At 35.1% G+C, this 23,908-nt stretch overlaps 1 protein-coding gene across 1 annotated transcript; it reads left to right on the top strand.

The window, feature by feature from the left end:
- The first annotated feature begins 22 nt into the window (after window positions 1-22).
- LOC132554197 (anti-sigma-I factor RsgI2-like) lies at window positions 23-23,008 on the top strand. The gene is made up of 9 exons (XM_060218502.1): window positions 23-696; window positions 971-1,037; window positions 6,802-6,975; window positions 9,703-9,867; window positions 10,188-10,340; window positions 13,329-13,469; window positions 17,691-17,833; window positions 18,244-18,328; window positions 18,809-23,008. The coding sequence occupies exons 2-9, from the start codon at window positions 986-988 to the stop codon at window positions 19,930-19,932; spliced, it is 2,037 nt and encodes a 678-aa protein (XP_060074485.1). The 5' UTR covers window positions 23-696; window positions 971-985; the 3' UTR covers window positions 19,933-23,008.
- The last annotated feature ends 900 nt before the right edge of the window (window positions 23,009-23,908 follow it).

Here is a 23,908-nt window from a genome sequence, read left to right as displayed (position 1 = left end):
AGACTCAAAGGGTCACATATTCGCAAGGATACCTACAGAATATCAAGCATGATCTCCTTCAAATAAGGGTTATATCACTTCGTTGTTGTGAATTTTGGAGCACTGTTCAATCTCTGACATTTCCTAGGTTCAAGTTGTACATTGTACCGTTTAGAAGAGAGAGGATCTCAACTCAAGACAAAACCTTCATTGTATTCCTGTGGGCTCCCACTTGATGCATTGTTCCTGTTTCCAAATTTCCATTATCACATCGGAGACGATTTTTATATGGACATTTTATATCAAAAAGCGGAAAAAAGTGCGAAACTGTTGGGTTCAATAGAAACCCTAGCTCTACAAAATAGAGAACTGTAGTTTGGATATATCCCATGTGAAATCATAGTGCAAGTCTTTTGTAGAATGGTTTGACGACTCTCCTTTTCTACCACTTCGTGCAAAAAACTCATTCCTGGAAACGTTTTCCAGCGTATCACGTGACCAAGCAATTGCCACTTGCTACATGATCACTCGATGCCAGGATAAATGTGTTTACAAGGAGTATCTGCTCTCAGGGAAAAAAGGATTTAATGATAGATTGCTTCAGAGTGTCAAATCAATATCTTTTATTTGCAATTTGCACTTCATCAAAACTAGCGTATAGGGAGAATTTTACCGATTTTTACCGATCCAGTTCTTCATAAGGAAACACATTCACTGGTAATTATTTCAAGTATCAATTTGCTATTGTGAGCCTAATATTGTCCCTGATATTCTGTGTTAAAATATCAATTACCGCGAGTGAACCCTGATATCATACAAATCATCACTTTATTTTATTTCATTTTCATTTTTTTTAAATTCCTCATTAAAATCTGAAGCCTTTGCTCAGTAAATTGTGTTTGACAATATTCGGATAATTTATTGTGAAGAAACAGTGTCTAATTAATAATCAAAGTGTACTGTTATTTTCCTTTCTCGCCCGCGGATAAAGAGTAATTGAGTCAAGATGAAACTGGAAATGATAATGATGATGACGGTTGCCTTCGGAGAAATTCTCTGTAAGTATTAGAATAATCAATCCTCACGATTTTTAATTGACATTTCACTTCTTGCATTCCGGTATGTTGGTTTCTTTCGTTTTTTTATGGGTTTAGTATTTTTCTGTCTCACAATTGTAGCTGTGGTGACTCACTGTTGTAGGGGTACTTACAAATCTGGCTGTCACTAGGGGTTGTAGCTATACTATTGTAGTTGTCACTGGGTATAATAGCTGCACCAACTATCATAGTTGTCACTAGGTGTAATAGCTGTTGCACTAACTATCATAGTTGTCACTGGGTGTGATAGCTGCTGCACCAACTATCATAGTTGTCACTGGGTGTAATAGCTGCTGCACCAACTATCATAGTTGTCACTGGGTGTAATAGCTGCACCAACTCTCATAGTTGTCACTGAGTGTTAAAATTGCTGCACCAACTATCATAGTTGTGACAGGGTATAATAGCTGTTGCACTAACTATCATAATTGTCACTGGGTGTAATAGCTGCTGCACCAACTATCATAGTTGTCACTGGGTGTAATAGCTGCACCAACTCTTATAGTTGTCACTGAGTGTTAAAACTGCTGCACCAACTATCATAGTTGTCACTGGGTGTAATAGCTGCTGCACCAACTATCATAGTTGTCACTGGGTGTAATACTTGCTGCACCAACTATCATAGTTGTCACTAGGTGTAAAAACAGCTGCACCAACTATCATAGTTGTCACTGGGTGTAATACTTGCTGCACCAACTATCATAGCTGTCACTGAGTGTAAAAACAGCTACACCAACTATCATAGTTTTCATTAGGTGTAAAAACTGCTGCACCAACTATCATAGTTGTCACTGGGTGTAATACTTGCTGCACCAACTATCATAGCTGTCACTGAGTGTAAAAACAGCTGCACCAACTATCATAGTTGTCACTGGGTGAAATAGCTGCACTAACTATCATAGTTGTCACTGGGTGTGATAGCTGCTGCACCAACTATCATAGTTGTCACTGGGTGTAATAGCTGCTGCACCAACTATCATAGTTGTCACTGGGTGTAATAGCTGCACCAACTCTCATAGTTGTCACTGAGTGTTAAAATTGCTGCACCAACTATCATAGTTGTGACAGGGTATAATAGCTGTTGCACTAACTATCATAATTGTCACTGGGTGTAATAGCTGCTGCACCAACTATCATAGTTGTCACTGGGTGTAATAGCTGCACCAACTCTTATAGTTGTCACTGAGTGTTAAAACTGCTGCACCAACTATCATAGTTGTCACTGGGTGTAATAGCTGCTGCACCAACTATCATAGTTGTCACTGGGTGTAATACTTGCTGCACCAACTATCATAGTTGTCACTAGGTGTAAAAACAGCTGCACCAACTATCATAGTTGTCACTGGGTGTAATACTTGCTGCACCAACTATCATAGCTGTCACTGAGTGTAAAAACAGCTACACCAACTATCATAGTTTTCATTAGGTGTAAAAACTGCTGCACCAACTATCATAGTTGTCACTGGGTGTAATACTTGCTGCACCAACTATCATAGCTGTCACTGAGTGTAAAAACAGCTGCACCAACTATCATAGTTGTCACTGGGTGAAATAGCTGCACAAACTATCATAGTTGTCACTGGATGAAATAGCTGCTGCACCAACTATCCTAGAGTACATATGTGAAACTGTGTCACAGCTACAGTACAATGTTGGGTACGGATGTGACACTGTGTCACAGCTACAGTACAATGTTGAGTACAGATGTGATACTGTGTCACAGCTAAAGTACAATGTTGTGTAGAGATGTGAAACTGTGTCACAGCTATAAGTACAATGTTACAGTATAACACTGAATGTGAAACTGTGATCACAGCTACAATAGTGATACAGCTATAACACTGAATCACAACTACAATAGTGATACAGCTATAACATGATTGTGTACATACTCTCTCACAACTACAATAGTGATACAGCTATAACACTGAATCACAACTACAATAGTGATACAGCTATAACACTGAATCACAACTACAATAGTGATACAGCTATAACACTGAATCACAACTACAATAGTGATACAGCTATAACACTGAATCACAACTACAATAGTGATACAGCTATAACACTGAATCACAACTACAATAGTGATACAGCTATAACACTGAATCACAACTACAATAGTGATACAGCTATAACACTGAATCACAACTACAATAGTGATACAGCTATAACACTGAATCACAACTACAATAGTGATACAGCTATAACACTGAATCACAACTACAATAGTGATACAGCTACAACACTGAATCATACCTACAATAGTGATACAGATATAACACTGAATCACAACTACAATAGTGATACAGCTATAACACTGAATCACAACTACAATAGTGATACAGCTATAACACTGAATCACAACTACAATAGTGATACAGCTATAACACTGAATCACAACTACAATAGTGATACAGCTATAACACTGAATCATACCTACGATAGTGATACAGCTATAACACTGAATCATACCTACGATAGTGATACAGCTATAACACTGGATCACAACTACAATAGTGATACAGCTATAACACTGAATCACAACTACAATAGTGATACAGCTATAACACTGAATCACAACTACAATAGTGATACAGCTATAACACTGAATCACAACTACAATAGTGATACAGCTATAACACTGAATCACAACTACAATAGTGATACAGCTATAACACTGAATCACAACTACAATAGTGATACAGCTATAACACTGAATCACAACTACAATAGTGATACAGCTATAACACTGAATCACAACAACAATAGTGATACAGCTATAACACTGAATCACAACTACAATAGTGATACAGCTATAACACTGAATCACAACTACAATAGTGATACAGCTATAACACTGAATCACAACTACAATAGTGATACAGCTATAACACTGAATCACAACTACAATAGTGATACAGCTATAACACTGAATCACAACTACAATAGTGATACAGCTATAACACTGAATCACAACTACAATAGTGATACAGCTATAACACTGAATCACAACTACAATAGTGATACAGCTATAACTACAATAGTGATACAGCTATAACACTGAATCACAACTACAATAGTGATACAGCTATAACACTGAATCACTATGATACAGCTATAACACTGAATCACAACTACAATAGTGATACAGCTATAACACTGAATCACAACTACAATAGTGATACAGCTATAACACTGAATCACAACTACAATAGTGATACAGCTATAACACTGAATTACAACTACAATAGTGATACAGCTATAACACTGAATCACAACTACAATAGTGATACAGCTATAACACTGAATCACAACTACAATAGTGATACAGCTATAACACTGAATAAAACAACTACAATAGTGATACAGCTATAACACTGAATCACAACTACAATAGTGATACAGCTATAACACTGAATCACAACTACAATAGTGATACAGCTATAACACTGAATCACAACTACAATAGTGATACAGCTATAACACTGAATCACAACTACAATAGTGATACAGCTATAACACTGAATCACAACTACAATAGTGACACAACAACACTGAATCACCACTAAAATAGTGATACAGCTATAACACTGAATCACAACTACAATAGTGATACAGCTATAACACTGAATCACAACTACAATAGTGATACAGCTATAACACTGAATACAATAGTGATACACAACTGACAATAGTGATACAGCTATAACACTGAATCACAACTACAATAGTGATACAGCTATAACACTGAATCACAACTACAATAGTGATACAGCTATAACACTGAATCACAACTACAATAGTGATACAGCACTATAACACTGAATCAACAACAACTACAATAGTGATACAGCTATAACACTGAATCACAACTACAATAGTGATACAGCTATAACACTGAATCACAACTACAATAGTGATACAGCTATAACACTGAATCACAACTACAATAGTGATACAACAACAACTGAATCACAACTACAATAGTGATACAACAACACTGAATCACAACTACAATAGTGATACAGCTATAACACTGAATCACAACTACAATAGTGATACAGCTATAACACTGAATCACAACTACAATAGTGATACAGCTATAACACTGAATCACAACTACAATAGTGATACAGCTATAACACTGAATCACAACTACAATAGTGATACAGCTATAACACTGAATCACAACTACAATAGTGATACAGCTATAACACTGAATCACAACTACAATAGTGATACAGCTATAACACTGAATCACAACTACAATAGTGATACAGCTATAACACTGAATCACAACTACAATAGTGATACAGCTATAACACTGAATCACAACTACAATAGTGATACAGCTATAACAACTACAATAGAATCACACACTACAATAGTGATACAGCTATAACACTGAATCACAACAATATAACACTGTACAGCTATAACACTGAATAGTGATACAGCTATAACACTGAATCACAACTACAATAGTGATACAGCTATAACACTGAATCACAACTACAATAGTGATACAGCTATAACACTGAATCACAACTACACTGAATAGTGATACAGCTATAACACTGAATCACAACTACAATAGTGATACAGCTATAACACTGAATCACAACTACAATAGTGATACAGCTATAACACTGAATCACAACTACAATAGTGATACAGCTATAACACTGAATCACAACTACAATAGTGATACAACTATAACACTGGATCACAACTACAATAGTGATACAGCTATAACACTGAATCACAACTACAATAGTGATACAGCTATAACACTGAATCTCAACTACAATAGTGATACAGCTATAACAATGAATCTCAACTACAATAGTGATACAACAACACTGAATCATAACTACAATATTGATACAGCTATATTACTGGACTACAATTTGATTGACTTTTGAAAATATTTTATGTTTTATATTGTAACACTAAATGTCAATTTTAAATAGTGAGTACAGTAACAATACCGAGCAGTATGTTTAATAGAGAGTACAACTACAGCAAGGAGTGGTAACTACAGTAGTGATTACAGCTACAACTGTAATAACTACTGTAGCTGTGACACAGTTTCACATCTTTACATAATACTCAATATTGTACTGTAACTGTGACACAGTGTCACTTCTATACCCAACATTGTACTGTAACTGTGACACATTGTCACTTCTATACTCAACATTGTACTGTAGATGTGACACAGTGTCACATCTGTACTCAATGGTGTACTGTAGCTGTGCCATAGTGTCACATCTGTACCCAACATTGTATTGTAGCTGTGACAGTGTCACATCTGTACCCAACATTGTATTGTAGCTGTGACAGTGTCACATCTGTACTCAACATTGTACTGTAGCTGTGACACAGTTTCACATCGGTACTTAACATTGTACTGTAGCTGTGACACAGTTTCACATCGGTACTTAACATTGTACTGTAGCTGTGACAGTGTCACATCGGTACTTAACATTGTAATATGGCCATGATACTGGTATAGTTAAACACATTTTTTTGTATTTGTTTGTCAGTGTTCATTGTTGTTAGGTGTGTCTGTTATTTTGCTGGTATAAGTTGTGACTTAGTATGACCAATTTCCGACCATCATTTCTCCTTATTTCTGGTCACTAATGTTTTGTATTACATTGTGTTTCATCTCGACTTTAAAATCATAAATTTCATTTAAGCTATTTGTTTCCAGTTGTGCTGTCACAGGAATGTCCACCGTTCGGGAAAATGAAATTTCGTAAAGTGAAATATCGCAGTAATCTTCAAATTGCGAGATTTCGGTGCAGACGAAAGTCTCAACTTCTTGGTGCCAAGCTTTTAATCTGCTTAAGTGGAAAATGGAACCACCCAGCGCCAGTGTGCATAGGTATATGTATAAGTGTATATAATCCCTCTCTCTACACCAAATATATACATATATCGGTATATTGTGCTTACTCAATAATGACGGAAAGCTGTACATTTGTCGAGGTGGTAGGCCGAAAGGTTCTGACAATCCGCGATTTGATTTTTGTCTTGTTCGCGGTTGATTGTCAGAAATGTTTCCTGTATAAAAACACATATACTCAGCTTTTTTGCAAAAACCTACCATTTCCGTCAATTTCTTGAGAGTTTACATCAACCACTCCACAGATATTCCGTATGGTGTCGGCCATTGAAATTTGCCGTTGTCAAGGAGAATGGGTGGAAATACAACTTATAAATGCAGCTTGTAGCAGAATTGTTTTATCTTTGCATCAATGCATGATTTGTAACTATTACTATATAAAACATTTCCTGAACACCGATCCATGCAAAATATGTCGCTTAAATCCCGTTTTTTTTTTTTTTTTTAATTGTGAGGAATTCTAATTATTGACCGCGGCCTAGACAAAAATAAAATCGCAGATAGATAGTCAGAACTCTTCGGACTATTCAGTTAAACAAGAAAACACAATATTAACCGAACAGAAATCTCTCTTTCAAGGTTTGCGTTTGTTTACTACCATTAATAACATTTCCCAATCGAACCCTATTTTTTCCGTCTAAGATTTCAATTTTGCTTCAAGAAATGCCTTGCTATTTAATACTGGCCAAGACATAAGCTGATTATCACACTAATAAAAGGTTATGACCAACAATCAAATTGGTAATAATTTAGTACATATTGTTGTATATAAAATACCACGGTATCTATATCCGGTGTCTATAATTATATTGTTTGCATAGAGTCACAGATATTACTGATTAATGGGACTTAATGTCCGAGTTCCAGTTATAAACGAACTTGAGACATTTCAACGCTCAAGATAGATTAAGTGTGAATTTATGTAGTAGGAAATTTTCCTTCATAGGAAACCAACTAGACTTTAAGCTGTCGTTTGTCTCTTAATCTTAAGAACTGGGAGTATATGTATATTTGCACACTTAAACCAATTTCACCATCAAGACGCTCATTGTATCTTTATATTTTATATATATATACTTTATATATCTGTATATATTTGCAGAAATATAATCACTCTGTAAAACGATTGATATTACTTTCTGGTAATACTGGTTTTGATAAGACTCAGACCATCAGCATTCTAGAAACTCCAGGGGATACGATCGCTTCCGTTCTATGCACTCCTGGAACATTTCATGGAAAAATTGGAAGCACAAGCGAAGTTATTTTATTGGTTCCGAGAAAAAGCAAAAATGACCAATCACATTCTGATACGTTCCTTTTTGAAGATTACAAAGGAGCGACATCCAACTCCAAAGCCATAACAACATGTTACGCGACCTCGGGATCCGTTTGATGTACATCAAAGAGTCAAACCAGTCATTTCGTCTTCTCAACAAGGTCCCAAATAGAACATTCAATTTTGCTATGACACGTTCCGTGGGTACAGAGAGCGAAAGTGATTGTGACCCTTGGAGTATCGAGGACGGACCATCAGTAATTCAATGGTATTGATAAAGGGAGAAAACTTTAAATGTTGGACATGATCAATTAGATTCCATACAATACTGACTATTTCAAACGCAAAGAAGAGGTAGTATTAACAAAATGGCAACGAATGGATGTGCTGATTGGAATTTAATAGCGCGTGTTTCAACAAGTAAACCTTGTATAATGTCCCCGCGTGGCCAGATCATTTAAGTAAGTCCAGATATACATGGATATGTTGTAGAATCGCTCAGGTCATGAACAAACAAAAAGCGGATGATTTCATAAGTAAATACAATTTGATGCAGATACAGATAATTACTAATCAAAGTCTTTTTTTACATTTCATTGGAACACCGGCCACCATATACACATCGTTATAACAATTACATATTCAAATGATTAATTGTACTGGAAGCAGTAGGTGGCGCCACTCGCGCGTCATTGACAACGCGAACAACAAAACGAGAAAATGATTAAATTTGAGAAAAATAAATGCAAATACACATATCATGTATCATTATTTAAAGTCTCTTCAAATTCAATCAAATTTCATATAAAACCAAAAGCAAATAAGTTTCGTGCAACAAAATCGATGATTTTCAATTTGAAAATGATCTAAAATGGACTTTTAAGTCCATTGTAGCTTTTTTTAAATGTGTCTTACTCTTTTATCTTATCATGTATTACAAGTAATATCCGTTGCTCAAAAATTGTATATAATCCAAGAAAATAATCGACTTTATAATTTTCCTTGATTGCTGTTTAAAAAAAAAATGTTTCCAAATATATTTGTTTTCTTAAAATATAGATAACTTTCATTTTGATATTAAGTTTGTTAGTAGGCATAACATTGCCTGGTCTGAAATTGCTCTGCAAGGAAATGAAAAAAAAAAACAATATTCAGTTATACGTCCCAAAAGAACAATATATATGCAAATGATACCATCCTAGACAGCAGGTGTTTATTTCACATATAACCTTTTTGATTTGGGAAGTGTGTTTTGTGGACCAATACCATAGTTAGTTTCAATGTATCGAGTACGTCATATAACAAAACATTGTCTGAAAAAAAATATATATAAGATGAGAGAAAAAAGATTCCACGCACTAAATGTCCATTGAATATTTAAACCCTCGATAACGATTCTCTGTCAGAAAATAAGCATTGTTTTATAGCTCCTGGATGTGAAATACCAGACTCTACGGCAAATCTGATAATGACGACATCAAGAAGGGACGCACTGCTGACACTAGAATGTCAGCCTGGCTACACATTACAGGGGCCTAAAACCATTTACTGTGACAAGGTAAAATGGAGTGCTCCTATTTCTACGTGTAAATGTGAGTAAGCATAAAATTTGTTTTTTCTAAGTTTTAGTCTCTATTTACTTTCCACCATATGTATAAATGTTCTATAAATATAGGTCAGCATTGCCGAAAACAATTGTAAATGTGTGCAATCAGACGATAAACGGTACCATGGTCATGAAACTGCTTTATCCATCAACACAATAAAAAATTCGAATGCATGAAAATGTGAGAGGACCGAACTAACATCTAAAAGAATTTAATTGTAAACATTGTGAGTTGAAATTGAATTTTTTAAATGGCCATTAAACACGTGCGTGACATGCTTTAAGTAATCTTGAATTGATTTACAGATAACGAGCCAGACTTGCTGTGTACGTTTGAGAGTACTGATCTTTGTGGTTGGAATCAACGAGATCACTCCGACTGGACAGTAAGAAGCGGCGGAACCCCTACAAGTAGAACAGGGCCTGACAACGACCACACGTTTGGTTCTGTCGGTGGCGGTAAGTAACGGAGAATCTCAATGTAATATGCGGACAGACATGGCACGTTACGTACGGAAAGACATGGTTAATCAATATTACGTTACATACGGACAGACAGGGACAACATATTAGGATCGGAGAAATGCCGTCCTTCTGTTTCAATTCGAAGGCAGTATAAACTGAGGCGAACAATGCGGACTGGGGACGCGTAAGGAGCATTTTTTTCTGTATTTTCCACTCACAATACTTTTCTTCAGCTGATATTGAAGACTGGCTACCAACCCCAGGGTTTGGGTTAAGAATTGACCAGCAAGATAAAATTCCTCACGGATTGCACAAAATACATTTATTATCGAGTGAATAGTACATTTCAAATCAAAGAATCTCTTTCAGGAACAATACAATTTTGCCCACGCACCTAGTTTTAATAAAAGTGGGTGGCATTTGTAACACCTTTGTGACTACCCAGGAAATAGGATTTAAAAAATCAAAAAGGTTCATTAGGCCTGTGCCCTACGACTCATTTAGTATCGTAACCACAAGAGTATGACAAGGTTCATTTTCCATCTAAAAAAATATTAAAACCACAGCGTACATTACCAAATTATATACTGTACGATTAACAAGTTTGACAATATGGTGGTAAACATGTATCAAAATATTGAAAAATATAATACAGTTTCAAAATTGAAAAAAGTATGAATCGATAAAAGTGCCATTCAAAACCCAAAATTAGTATTTCAATTCTTATCAATTTTGTTGGGGTTTGACAGGGGTCAATATTTCTTCCAAAATCTGTTAAAACAATGGTGTACATAGTCGTTGGATGTCAGTTTTGAACAGGACTATTCTGATGCATGACCCATGTCAAAAATAAATATAAATAGTTTTAATCAATAAAAACATAACAATCTCGAATTAGAAAAATGACATTTTCGCAACAGTTTCTCGGATAGGAAAAGTTTTTTTATTACAATGATACTACTGAGCTAAAATGTTTAAACCAATGAAGCAACCTAGGGTCTAGAAAAATGTCAAATCTTTTGGAACATTTTAGATGTTTACCATCTCGTCACACGATTTTAGACCTTGGTTTACATAGGATTTTAGTACTGCCGAAAAAATTAGTTGATCCCTTACCGCCCTTCACCCTATCACAGCAAAGCCGAAAAATTAGTCGATCCCTTACCGCCTCTTCACCCTATCACAGCAAAGCCGAAAAAATTAGTCGATCCCTTACCGCCTCTTCACCCTATCATAGCAAAGCCGAAAAAATTAGTCGATCCCTTACCGCCTCTTCACCCTATCATAGCAAAGCCGAAAAAATTAGTCGATCCCTTACCTTCTCGTCACACTATTATAGTACAGCCGAAAAAGTGGTTCGATTCCTTACCATCTTATCACACTATTATAGTATAGCCGAAAAAGTTGGTCGATCCCTTACCATCTTATCACACTATTATAGTATAGCCGAAAAAGTGGTTCGATTCCTTACCATCTTATCACACTATTATAGTATAGCCGAAAAAGTGGTTCTATTCCTTACCATCTCGTCACACTATTATAGTATAGCCGAAAAAGTGGTCGATTCCTTACCATCTCGTCACTCTATTATAGTACAGCCGAAAAAGTTGGTCGATTCCTTACCATCTCGTCACACTATTATAGTATAGCCGAAAAAGTTGGTCGATTCCTTACCATCTTATCACACTATTATAGTATAGCCATGGTTCGATTCCTCACTTATCTATTATAGTACAGCCGAAAAAGTTGGTCGATTCCTTACCATCTCGTCACACTATTATAGTATAGCCGAAAAAGTTGGTCGATTCCTTACCATCTTATCACACTATTATAGTATAGCCGAAAAAGTTGGTCGATTCCTTACCATCTCGTCACAACGTACGTCAGTGATAGTACTCTTCTCAATGATCATTTGTCTGATGAAGATGACCGTGTAATCATCGAAACGTCACATCCAGATTTTCTACTGGTCGTTTTTCAAGAAAACTTGTTTATCTCAAAATGTAGCAGAAAAAGGGTATATAATATATAAATTTCATAATTTATATGGAAATGTACATAAAATATATAATTCATTATTTATATGGAGAGGTACATAATATATAAATTTGATAATTCATATGGACAGGTACATAACTATATAAATTTCATAATTCATATGGAGCGGTACATAATATATAAATTTCATAATTCATATGGAGAGGTACATAATATATAAATTTCATAATTCATATGGAGCGGTACAAAACTAAATAAATTTCATAATTTATATCATAAAGGATGATTTCAAAGAGCAGAAAGCACGTTGGGATATGATGGACCGTGCCACCATTAAAAGAAATTACAACTACAATAACGTACTGTCAGAAGATTAAGTCTGGTTTCTTTTTGGTAAAATTTTTTTTAGAAATTATCTAGTTACATTCTTGAAACATTTGCTAACTTCAGTCCTATTAACCACAATAAACGTTAAAAAAATAATTGCTAATATGCGAAGATATTCTATGTTACACAACTACGGTAAATTCTCAATAGCCCGGACACCTCTGGTCCTAGCTTAAATCGTCCGGTTTACGCGTTTTCATTTTCAGGCGGTCACACAGAGTTACTTTCCTTTATACTATACTAATAGACAAGTTTTGATTAATGGTGTTGAGATCACAATAATTTTGTAACTGTATACCCCTTTTTAACATTACCTAAATTTACAACAATACATAAAATATTAATACTACACATGGCTATTTTAAATTAAATCTGAATTTTTAAAAACGTTTCTAAGGCTAATGCCTTGATAGTTATGTATATATAACATGGAATTATTCTACAATTTCTACAATAAATGGTTAGGTGATATTTGTTTTCGGATTTGTTGCTAAAATGGGGCCAAATGACCGTTATGCACCTATCTCTTTTCTCTGTACATTGGTGATGTCATTACATGTTTTGATAGGGGAGTTATTTTTTTTTTTATTATTTTAGGTCATTATCTGTACATGGAATCTTCACCACCACGTAAGGAAGGACACACTGCTACAATATCTTCACGGTTTTATAGACACCTTCAGAATGGAACATGCTTCGAGTTTTATTACCATATGAAGGGCCTACCCGGTCCAAACGGTAAGCTGTCTGACTTCTTCTTGTGAAAATCAGGCAATCTTTCATTTGAAAGGGAAGTAACTTCTTAATAAGTGTTTTGCTGTTACATGTACACCATTCTGAATTTAACAACATGCTTCTAATACATTTTGTTCTTAATTTTTTCCCTGGCCCGCTTGGGTAAGGTTGTAATTTTCAATAAACTTATTTTAGAAAAAATGTACAGTTTTATCTTAATAAAACGGCCATCAGTAACGTGACACATGAATGTCATATTTCACATAACATGTCGGTCCAGATACTCCTATATGTCTCATTAACTGTCAATCATGGTAATCACTTCATCAAGTGTCGGTCCAGATACTCCATAATTTGATTATTACCACCTGTCGGTCCAGATACTCTATAATTTGAATATAAACACGTGTCGGTCCAGATACTCTGTAATTTGAATATCACCACCTGTCGGTCCAGATACTCTGTAATTTGAATATTACCACGTGTCGGTCCAGATACTCTATAATTTGAATATTACCACGTGTCGGTCCAGATACTCTATCATTTGAATATTACCACCTGTCGATCCAGATAATCTATGATTTGAATATAAACACCTGTCGATCCAGATAATCTATTATTTGAATATAAACACCTGTCGGTCCAGATACTCTGTAATTTGAATATTACCACGTGTCGGTCCAGATACTCTATAATTTGAATATAAACACCTGTCGGTCCAGATACTCTATAATTTGTATATAAACACCTGTCGATCCAGATAATCTATTATTTGAATATAAACACCTGTTGGTCCAGATACTCTGTAATTTGAATATTACCACGTGTCGGTCCAGATACTCTATCATTTGAATATTACCACGTGTCGGATCAGATACTCTGTAATTTGAATATAAACACCTGTCGGTCCAGATACTCTATCATTTGAATATTACCACGTGTCGGTCAAGATACTCTATCATTTGAATATTACCACGTGTCGGATCAGATACTCTGTAATTTGAATATAAACACCTGTCGGTCCAGATACTCTATAATTTGAATATTACCACGTGTCGGTCCAGATACTCTATAATTTGAATATTACCACCTGTCGGATCAGATACTCTGTAATTTGAATATTACCACCTGTCGGATCAAACACTCTGTAATTTGAATATTACCACGTGTCGGTCCAGATACTCTATAATTTGAATATTACCACGTGTCGGTCCAGATACTCTATCATTTGAATATTACCACCTGTCGGATCAGACACTCTGTAATTTGAATATTACCACCTGTCGGTCAAGATACTCTATAATTTGAATATTAACACCTGTCGGTCCAGATACTCTACAATTTGAATATTACCACGTGACGGTCCAGATACTCTATAATTTGAATATTACCACGTGTCGGCCCAGATACTCTATAATTTGAATATTACCACCCGTCGATCCAGATACTCTATAATTTGAATATAACCACGTGTCGATCAAGATACTCTATGATTTGAATATGAACACCTGTCGATCCAGATACTGAATAATTTGAATATTTCCACCTGTCGGATCAGATACTCTGTAATTTGAATATTACCACCTGTCGATCCAGATACTGAATAATTTGAATATTTCCACCTGTCGATCCAGATACTCTATAATTTGAATATTTCCACCTGTCGATCCAGATACTGAATAATTTGAATATTACCACGTGTCGGTCCAGATAATCTATTATATGAATATAAACACCTGTCGGTCCAGATACTCTATAATTTGAATATTACCACGTGTCAGTCCAGATACTCTATAATTTGTATATAAACACCTGTCGATCCAGATAATCTATTATTTGAATATAAACACCTGTCGATCCAGATAATCTATTATTTGAATATAAACACCTGTCGGTCCAGATACTCTGTAATTTGAATATTACCACGTGTCGGTCCAGATACTCTGATATTTGAATATTACCACGTGTCGGAATTTGAATATAAACACCTGTCGGTCCAGATACTCTATAATTTGTATATAAACACCTGTCGATCCAGATACTCTATAATTTGAATATAAACACCTGTCGGTCCAGATACTCTGTAATTTGAATATTACCACCTGTCGATCCTGTTTTTGAATATTTTTATTTTACCACGTGTCGGTCCAGATACTCTATAATTTGAATATTACCACCTGTCGGATCAGATACTCTATAATTTGAATATAAACACCTGTCGGTCCAGATACTCTATCATTTGAATATTACCACCTGTCGGTCCAGAAACTCGATAATTTGAATATTACCACCTGTCGGTCCAGATACTCTGTAATTTGAATATTACCACGTGTCGGTCCAGATACTCTGTAATTTGAATATTACCACGTGTCGGTCCAGATACTCTATAATTTGAATATAAACACCTGTCGGTCCAGATACTCTGTAATTGGATTATTACCACGTGTCGGTCCAGATACTCTATAATTTGAATATTACCACCTGTCGGATCAGATACTCTATAATTTGAATATTACTACCTGTCGGTCCAGATACTCTATAATTTGAATATTACCACGTGTCGGTCCAGATACTCTGGAATTTGAATATTACCACGTGTCGGTCCAGATACTCTACAATTTGAATATTACCACGTGTCGGTCCAGATACTCTATAATTTGAATATTACCACGTGTCGGATCAGACACTCTGTAATTTGAATATTACCACCTGTCGGATCAGACACTCTATAATTTGAATATAACCACGTGTCGATCCAGATACTCTATAATTTGAATATAAACACCTGTCGATCCAGATAATCTATGATTTGAATATAAACACCTGTCGATCCAGATAATCTATGATTTGAATATAAACACGTGTCGGTCCAGATACTCTGTAATTTGAATATTACCACCTGTCGGTCCAGATACTCTATAATTTGAATATTACCACGTGTCAGTCCAGATACTCTATCATTTGAATATTACCACTTGTCGGTCCAGATACTCGATAATTTGAATATTACCACGTGTCGGTCCAGATACTCTATAATTTGAATACTACCACGTGTCAGTCCGGACACTCCATAATTTGAATATTACCACCTGTCGATCCAGATACTCTATAATTTGAATATTACCACCTGTCGATCCAGATACTCTATAATTTGAATATTACCACGTGTCGGTCCAGATGCTCTATAATTTGAATATTACCACGTGTCGGTCCAGATACTCTATAATTTGAATATTACCACGTGTCGGTCCAGATACTCTATAATTTGAATATTACCACGTGTCGGTCCAGATACTCTATAATTTGAATATATCCACGTGTCAGTCCGGACACTCTATAATTTGAATATTACCACGTGTCGGTCCAGATACTCTATAATTTGAATATTACCACGTGTCGGTCCAGATACTCTATAATTTGAATATATCCACGTGTCAGTCCGGACACTCCATAATTTGAATATTACCACATGTCGATCCAGATACTCTATAATTTGAATATTACCACGTGACGGTCCAGATACTCTATAATTTGAATATTACCACCTGTCGGTCCAGATACTTTATAATTTGAATATTACCACCTGTCGGTCCAGATATTCTATAATTTGAATATTACCACCTGTCGGTCCAGATACTTTATAATTTGAATATTACCACGTGTCGGTCCAGATACTCTATAATTTGAATATGAACACCTGTCGGATCAGATACTCTATAATTTGAATATTACCACCTGTCGGTCCAGATATTCTATAATTTGAATATGAACACCTGTCGGTTCAGATGATTTATAATTTGAATATTAACACGTGTCATTCGTGATACTCTATAATTTGAATATTACCACGTGTCGGTCCAGATACTCTATGATTTGAATATAAACACCTGTCGATCCATATACTCTTTAATTTGAATAGTACCACCTGTCGATCGAGATACTCTATAATTTGAATATAAACACCTGTCGATCCAGATACTCCATAATTTGAATATTACCACCTGTCGATCCAGATACTCTATAATTAGAATATTACCACCTGTCGGTCCGGACACTCTGTAATTGAATATTACCACGTGTTTATCCGGATACTCCGTTATGTCACTGTCAAAAGGTGTCGGTCCGGCCACAGCTTGATATGACTTAATGCGTGTCTGTACCGAAAATTTTTATAATGAGAAAGTTATCATGTGTATTTACGATCTTTCAATGCTATTTTGCTAGAGGTTGGTAGATTGCTGGTGTACGTGAGACGAGCCGAAGAAGATATAGAGGAAATATTGCCCTCCTTTAACGAGTCTGGACATCAAAGTGACCACTGGTTGAGGGGCAGCTTCGAAATTCGTGATGTCACGTCTCCAATTCAAGTAAGACACCCCTCACTAGCGCCCGTTCATTCTTTCAAACTCTTCGATATTTGATGAGTGGATTACTTAATATACCAATATGTGATATTTGACGATTTATTTTCAAGCGATGAAATGCTTTATAATCTTGATTTTTGTCTTTAGATAACACGAGGAAAACTGATTTATATATATATAAATATATATATACCTTATAGTTGATATACTGTAAGAATGAAGGTCGCAAGCAACGAAAAATAAAAATATCGTGAAAAACATCAAATGAAAAATTCCGAGAAATGTTATAAATTTTCGCTTTAAACGCTGCATCAAAACGCAGACTTCACATTTTTGTGAAAATTATCACAAAGTAGATATCTAGCTCTCCTTTGTTAAGTCCTCAACGGTTATCAATGTTTGCTGTTTTTTAGATTGTGGTAATAGGTATCCGGGGTAAGAGCGCTCTTGGAGACATCGCCTTTGATGACGCGAGAATGTACAATTGTTCAGATGATGGTGAGTGATGATTGAGGTCTAATTCTAAATCAATAAATTAGTTTATAGAATTTTCAAAACAGAAAAAAGTTATTTATAACTCATAATGGCCGGACGTGTAGGTAACATGTAAGGGACGTAACTGTGGTGTAAATATGGAAAATACAAATTACGATAGAAAAGAAAAAAAATAATAATAACATATTGAACCGTAGGAATTAAAACTATGTTATCATTTCTATATTTTGTTGTTATCATTGCTATGAATTAAATAATTTTGTTTACAATTAAAAATGTTCAAGTGAAAAAAATGGAAATGATGAAAAAATATTGCACGAAGGTAACAGAAAACATCTCTCATATCAAACAGACGAGTGTGTGTCTCACTTTGATATGATGTTCTTAAAACTGTGATAATGATTTTCATTTCTGTAATCGATAGTCACCATGATCATTACTAGTCATAATTATACCAATTCATTTCCTTTTTATAATTTCAAGTCGATGACGTCACAACTGAAAGTGAACAACTTACAACCATGCAACCGACGACAGAATTTAGAGATTTATCGACAAAAACATCCGGTGAATTTACAACTGATAGTCTATTGAACGTCTCCATGATGAATGGTATTTCTTCTGAAGAAATTACTACTCATGCTTCCGGTTCCTTCACCGTTAACTTGTCTACCGCCCCGCCTCAAGTCGTTGAAGTTACTACGGAATCCGTACCAACAGAGGAAACAACGATGGAAATTGCGACAATCGTTGTTACGACAGCGACAGAAACAACTCTACCTTCAAAAACTCCAACAACGACCACGACGAGGAAACCTACTATGAAACCAACCACGAAACGTCCAACAACTATAAAACCAACCACGAAACCTCCAACAACTATGAAACCAACCACGAAACCTCCAACAACTATGAAACCAACCACGAAACGTCCAACAACTCCAAAATCAACCATAAAACCCTCCACAACTCCAAAACCAACCACGAAACCTCGAACAACTCCAAAACCAACCACGAAACCTCCAACAACTATAAAACCAACCACGAAACGTCCGACAACTATTGAACCAACCACGAAACGTCCTACAACTATGAAACCAACCACGAAACGTCCAACAACAGAACCAACCTCGAAACCTACAACTACAAAACGCTGGACAGTGACAACAAAGAAAGAAACTTTAAAACCAACTTCAATGCAAACAACAAGTACAACACTGATGTCAACAACAACAAAAACAGCACTAAAGACATCATCGGAAGCACCAAAAGCTGAAGTCACAAAGCAAGCTTCTATTTCAACCACTACAAATACGGCCCAGAAAAGTACGACGACAGTTTCTGACAATTCCATACCGGAAGTCACAAGAACACCACAAAATAATAATGAAACAGACATTCCAAACGTGATTCAGGTTGGTAAAAGAACCAGTCAATCAAAAGGCCCGGTAAAGCCTTTGATGATTGGTGTTGGAGTGGGCGTGGCTATTGGGTTAGCGATCGTTTTGGTAATAGTGTTTCTATATATGAAGAAACAGCGAAAGAAACATGACGATATGGAAGACGAGATGGCACCAATCGCCAGAAATGCTTACAGTGAATGGTAACGAATGGCAAAGGTTTAGTGAACATTTAAGACATTGAAAGATAGACCTTGTTTGGCTTGCTTAAGGAATATTATCAGCACTTCCTGATTCTTGTCAATATTTCTCGCATACCACTCAGCCTAAGCAATATCACATCAAAACGAAAATCTACATCTCAGCTGTAATAGAAATAATCCTGGAATTTTTAATCCAAACACAGATGCATGTATTCTCATCTAATTTCGTAATATTGTTTGAAATCTTTAAATATGTTGTCGCCGGTTTTGGGTTTTATGTATATATGACATGTCAGACTTCAAAATAGACAAAAACTTCAAACAAATGTCTGTGCAAACTATGACATCACAGGAAATCTTTAAAGGTCGACAAATTGATGTTCTTTTTCAACGCAGCTTTGCTATCACTGATAAAAGTTTATATAAATTTAACTTTAATTGTAAATTACCTGTTAATTCACTTACTTCAATAATCAATACACACTGCTTACGCTCAATATCAACACCATTCACCCTGTATCTGAAAATCAAGGTACTATAAAGAGTTGTCTTTTGTCGATGGCTAATTTTTTCAATGTATTAAACAAAAACTCGCATGTATTTTTGCTATTACCCTTTCCCCCCAATACTTTTTTATCTCAGTTTTATTCCTTTTTTGAAAATAGCGAAAAAATAGAACTCAACCAAAATTAAGAATTTTGCACTATCTCGCAGTTAAGAGGCAAGCATTCGTTTCCCGCGAGAAGAAAACTTTACATGGAGATTATTCCTGTCACAAATATTTTATGTCAGTAGAACATTTGACTTTTCAACTTCCGGTGTTTGTTTAGATCCCTGACCTGTCTTTCTCAAAAAGTTAATAAAACGATGTCCTGTTCTGTCTCGGCTGTGTCCTAAGACGAACCACTTCCATAATTGCATTGAATAGCAAGCGGCATGCCTTCCGCATGCTGTTCAGTGAAGTAGCTACCAGACAGCAAAGATAAACTCCAATGTCCATGGGACGATAAACTCATTCCGAATATTGCCATGAATGCTTCATCGAAAAACAATCATAGGATAAGATATTAACGTTGATCTGAAGCTATATTTTGGTCAAATTTGCAGTCGGCGTTTTCGATAAGCATTCGTCATTTAAAGAAACGAAAGATAAAAAGTTTATGCAATCTTTTTAATCAGAAAACTTTCTGGAGATATGGAGCCTTGACCTGAAGATGTTACACATTTTTTCCACATACAGTATGCTTTCATTTCTGCAAGTCTCTATGTTGGCTATATCATTGAGACTGACTAAACGTCAGTGGTTGCCAAGGTAACTAATTCTCAATTTTCAGTGTACTGTGAAATTGGTTTGCTGCTGGAATTCTGCAAGAACAGCTGGGCACTTACGTTTGTGTTCTCGTTTTAGAGAAACTTTTTTTTATCAGACAGCTGTAAATTTTGTCTTTTTTATTTTCTAATTTCTTAAACAACCTCTTAAAACTCACTTATGTGCAAAGGTTCAATTATTTTAAGATTTAAGCTTTTCAGCTAAAATGTTTTTTTTTCTAAAAAAAGGCTTGAAATGTGTGGATTGCAAAATACACTTGATTATGAAAGTGTGACATATTGTTAATGCTGTATATTCAAATTACTTTATAAAAAAACAACCTTATGATCTTTTTTATACTTAATCAATTAATGCTTATGTATATATTTGATATAATGTAAATAGTTTTGGTACTAAAATAGCAGGGGATGATGAAATCACATGATGTATTTTATACCATAATGGACATACATATGTAAATATATATTCATTCTTTTAATGAAACAATACTTAACCATTGCATATTGCAGTAGAATGTGTTAGAGTCATTGGTCAGTATTGGATTTCAGATAATTATGTGTTTTGTCTGATTTTATCATTTTTGTGTGAGACATTTATTGACCGTCATCAAATGTGTGTCCATTTCCCATTTCAATAATAAAAAATGTGATGAGTGTAATAGATTTAAATAATTGATAGACACCAAGGCTTGATTTAAAAAAAAAAAAAAAGTCAAGAGCTATTCCACAAATTCATGACAACTTTAAAAATCTTATATTGGTTTGAATTATCGAGATTTTGGCTCTATTTTAACGTTACATCGTTATTAACGTGTAGTGTATCTGTGACATTCATAGTTATGACGTAGTCATTCAAACTGCCAATCACAGCTCCCCTAGGTGTTATAGAGCACGTGCATTGGTACAACATGGATGCTATATATTTTTTTGATCATAGGGCTCATAATTGTGTCCAAGACATAATTTCATCACTATTATATCTCAGATTAAAACCAGTTGAATAATATTGTTGATCAAATATTTACATATTTACCGTAAAGTTTGGTGATCAAGATTTCCGTGGGTTTATCAAAAGATTGAAGCAACATGGAAATACTGTTAGCTTAAATAATGAATCTACCTTTGCTTTTTTCTCTCTTAATAAATTTCATTTGAAAAGGATTTATTTTTGATAGTAGAAATCATATCAAATTCCGAATACACGCCAGCAATAACTGCTTATTTTCAAAGACGGTGTAGAAAGTTCTGAAAGACTACTTTTTTGAAAACAACAAGAGTCAGACAAAGGGCAGTAACTCAGGTAGATCATAGTGTTTTTCCCGAACAGCAGTTTATAATGGTTTGGTATAAAATTGTTAAATAACCCTGCAAACAAGAGTTATCTCCCTATATATATACAACACGATGCCAGCATAGTTGTGGACAGTAGATCTGTATTCTCATTCTGATCCCAAGAGTTACTTCCCGTCGTTTTATTTAGTCAGTACAGCTGCATGTATAAGGTTGACAGCCAATAGAGGTACTGAACGTGCATTCCAAGATGTCGAATTTCAGTTATTTTGGAGCTTTGATTGAAATAAAAATTTACGTGTTTATTCACTTCAGATGAAAAGAACAACCTAATTCCATAAGTACGAAATCAAAGTGACCACTATCTATATCATACATATATTGTATATATTTCTAGTAAATAGATTTTCTCAACAATGTGGTATCATGTTTTTATACATAATAAATAATTCAATTGTAAACCGGAATGTCTTTCCCATATTTTTCTTTGTCGTGATTTGTCTAAAACACTGGAAGGTAACACGACAGGGGTTATTATAAGTTGTCATAACTCGTGCCCAATCCTCATGAGGTAATAAGATATGTTGAAACTAAAAAAAGTATATTTACATTTCGCGTTTAAAATTAAGCATCCGTTGTACCCCGATAGTAAATTCAAGCGACTAACACAACTATTTTCGTTCAACATTTATCAGATAACACTTTTAGTAATGTTGTTCATAACATATTCATTGTTGTGTATTTAAAGTAAGTGAGGTTTTAAATGAATTTATGGAAGGCAGTGACCGTACAGAGAAATCTAACAAATTCCAGCTACGAAGTGTAGAAGGTATAAAAGAGAGGTTTGTAAGAGAAAGCCCAAATAGAGGAACTCTATAATCATTGTTATTTCTAAGATTGTATCGGTTATTATCTGCAACAATAGGTGGCAAGAGATCGTTTAAATAATCTGGAGTTAGCTTGTTATGCATTTTAAATAAAAGTTGAAGTTTTCTTCGTTGTCGACGATTCGAAAGTGTATCTAAACCAGTTTCAAAATGTAAATTTTCTATACGTGCATCAGAAGGAAGGCCAGTTATAATACGAGCAGCTTCTCTTTAGGCTTTCTCTAATTTATCTGATTCAGTATTAGTGCAACCGTCCCGCAATTCACACGCATACTCTAAAATTGGTAAAATAAAAGCTTTGTAAATTTTTAAGAGACTCTTTCTATTTAACAAGTATTTCAACCTTCTTAAGACATTGATTTTCTTCATAACAGACATATATCTAGCATTGATATGATTCCCCCATTTTGCGTTGGAATTAAGATTTACCCCCAAATGCCTATGATGATCAGTAAAATTCAAATCTTTCCCATC

The sequence above is a fragment of the Ylistrum balloti genome, unplaced genomic scaffold, assembly GCF_031769215.1.
Source record: "Ylistrum balloti isolate Yb309-2 unplaced genomic scaffold, AGI_CSIRO_Ybal_v1 Utg370386, whole genome shotgun sequence".
Taxonomy (NCBI): Eukaryota; Metazoa; Mollusca; class Bivalvia; order Pectinida; family Pectinidae; genus Ylistrum; species Ylistrum balloti.
The sequence above is the reverse complement of the archived record's forward strand: the minus strand, read 5'-3'. Positions and strand labels throughout refer to the sequence as shown.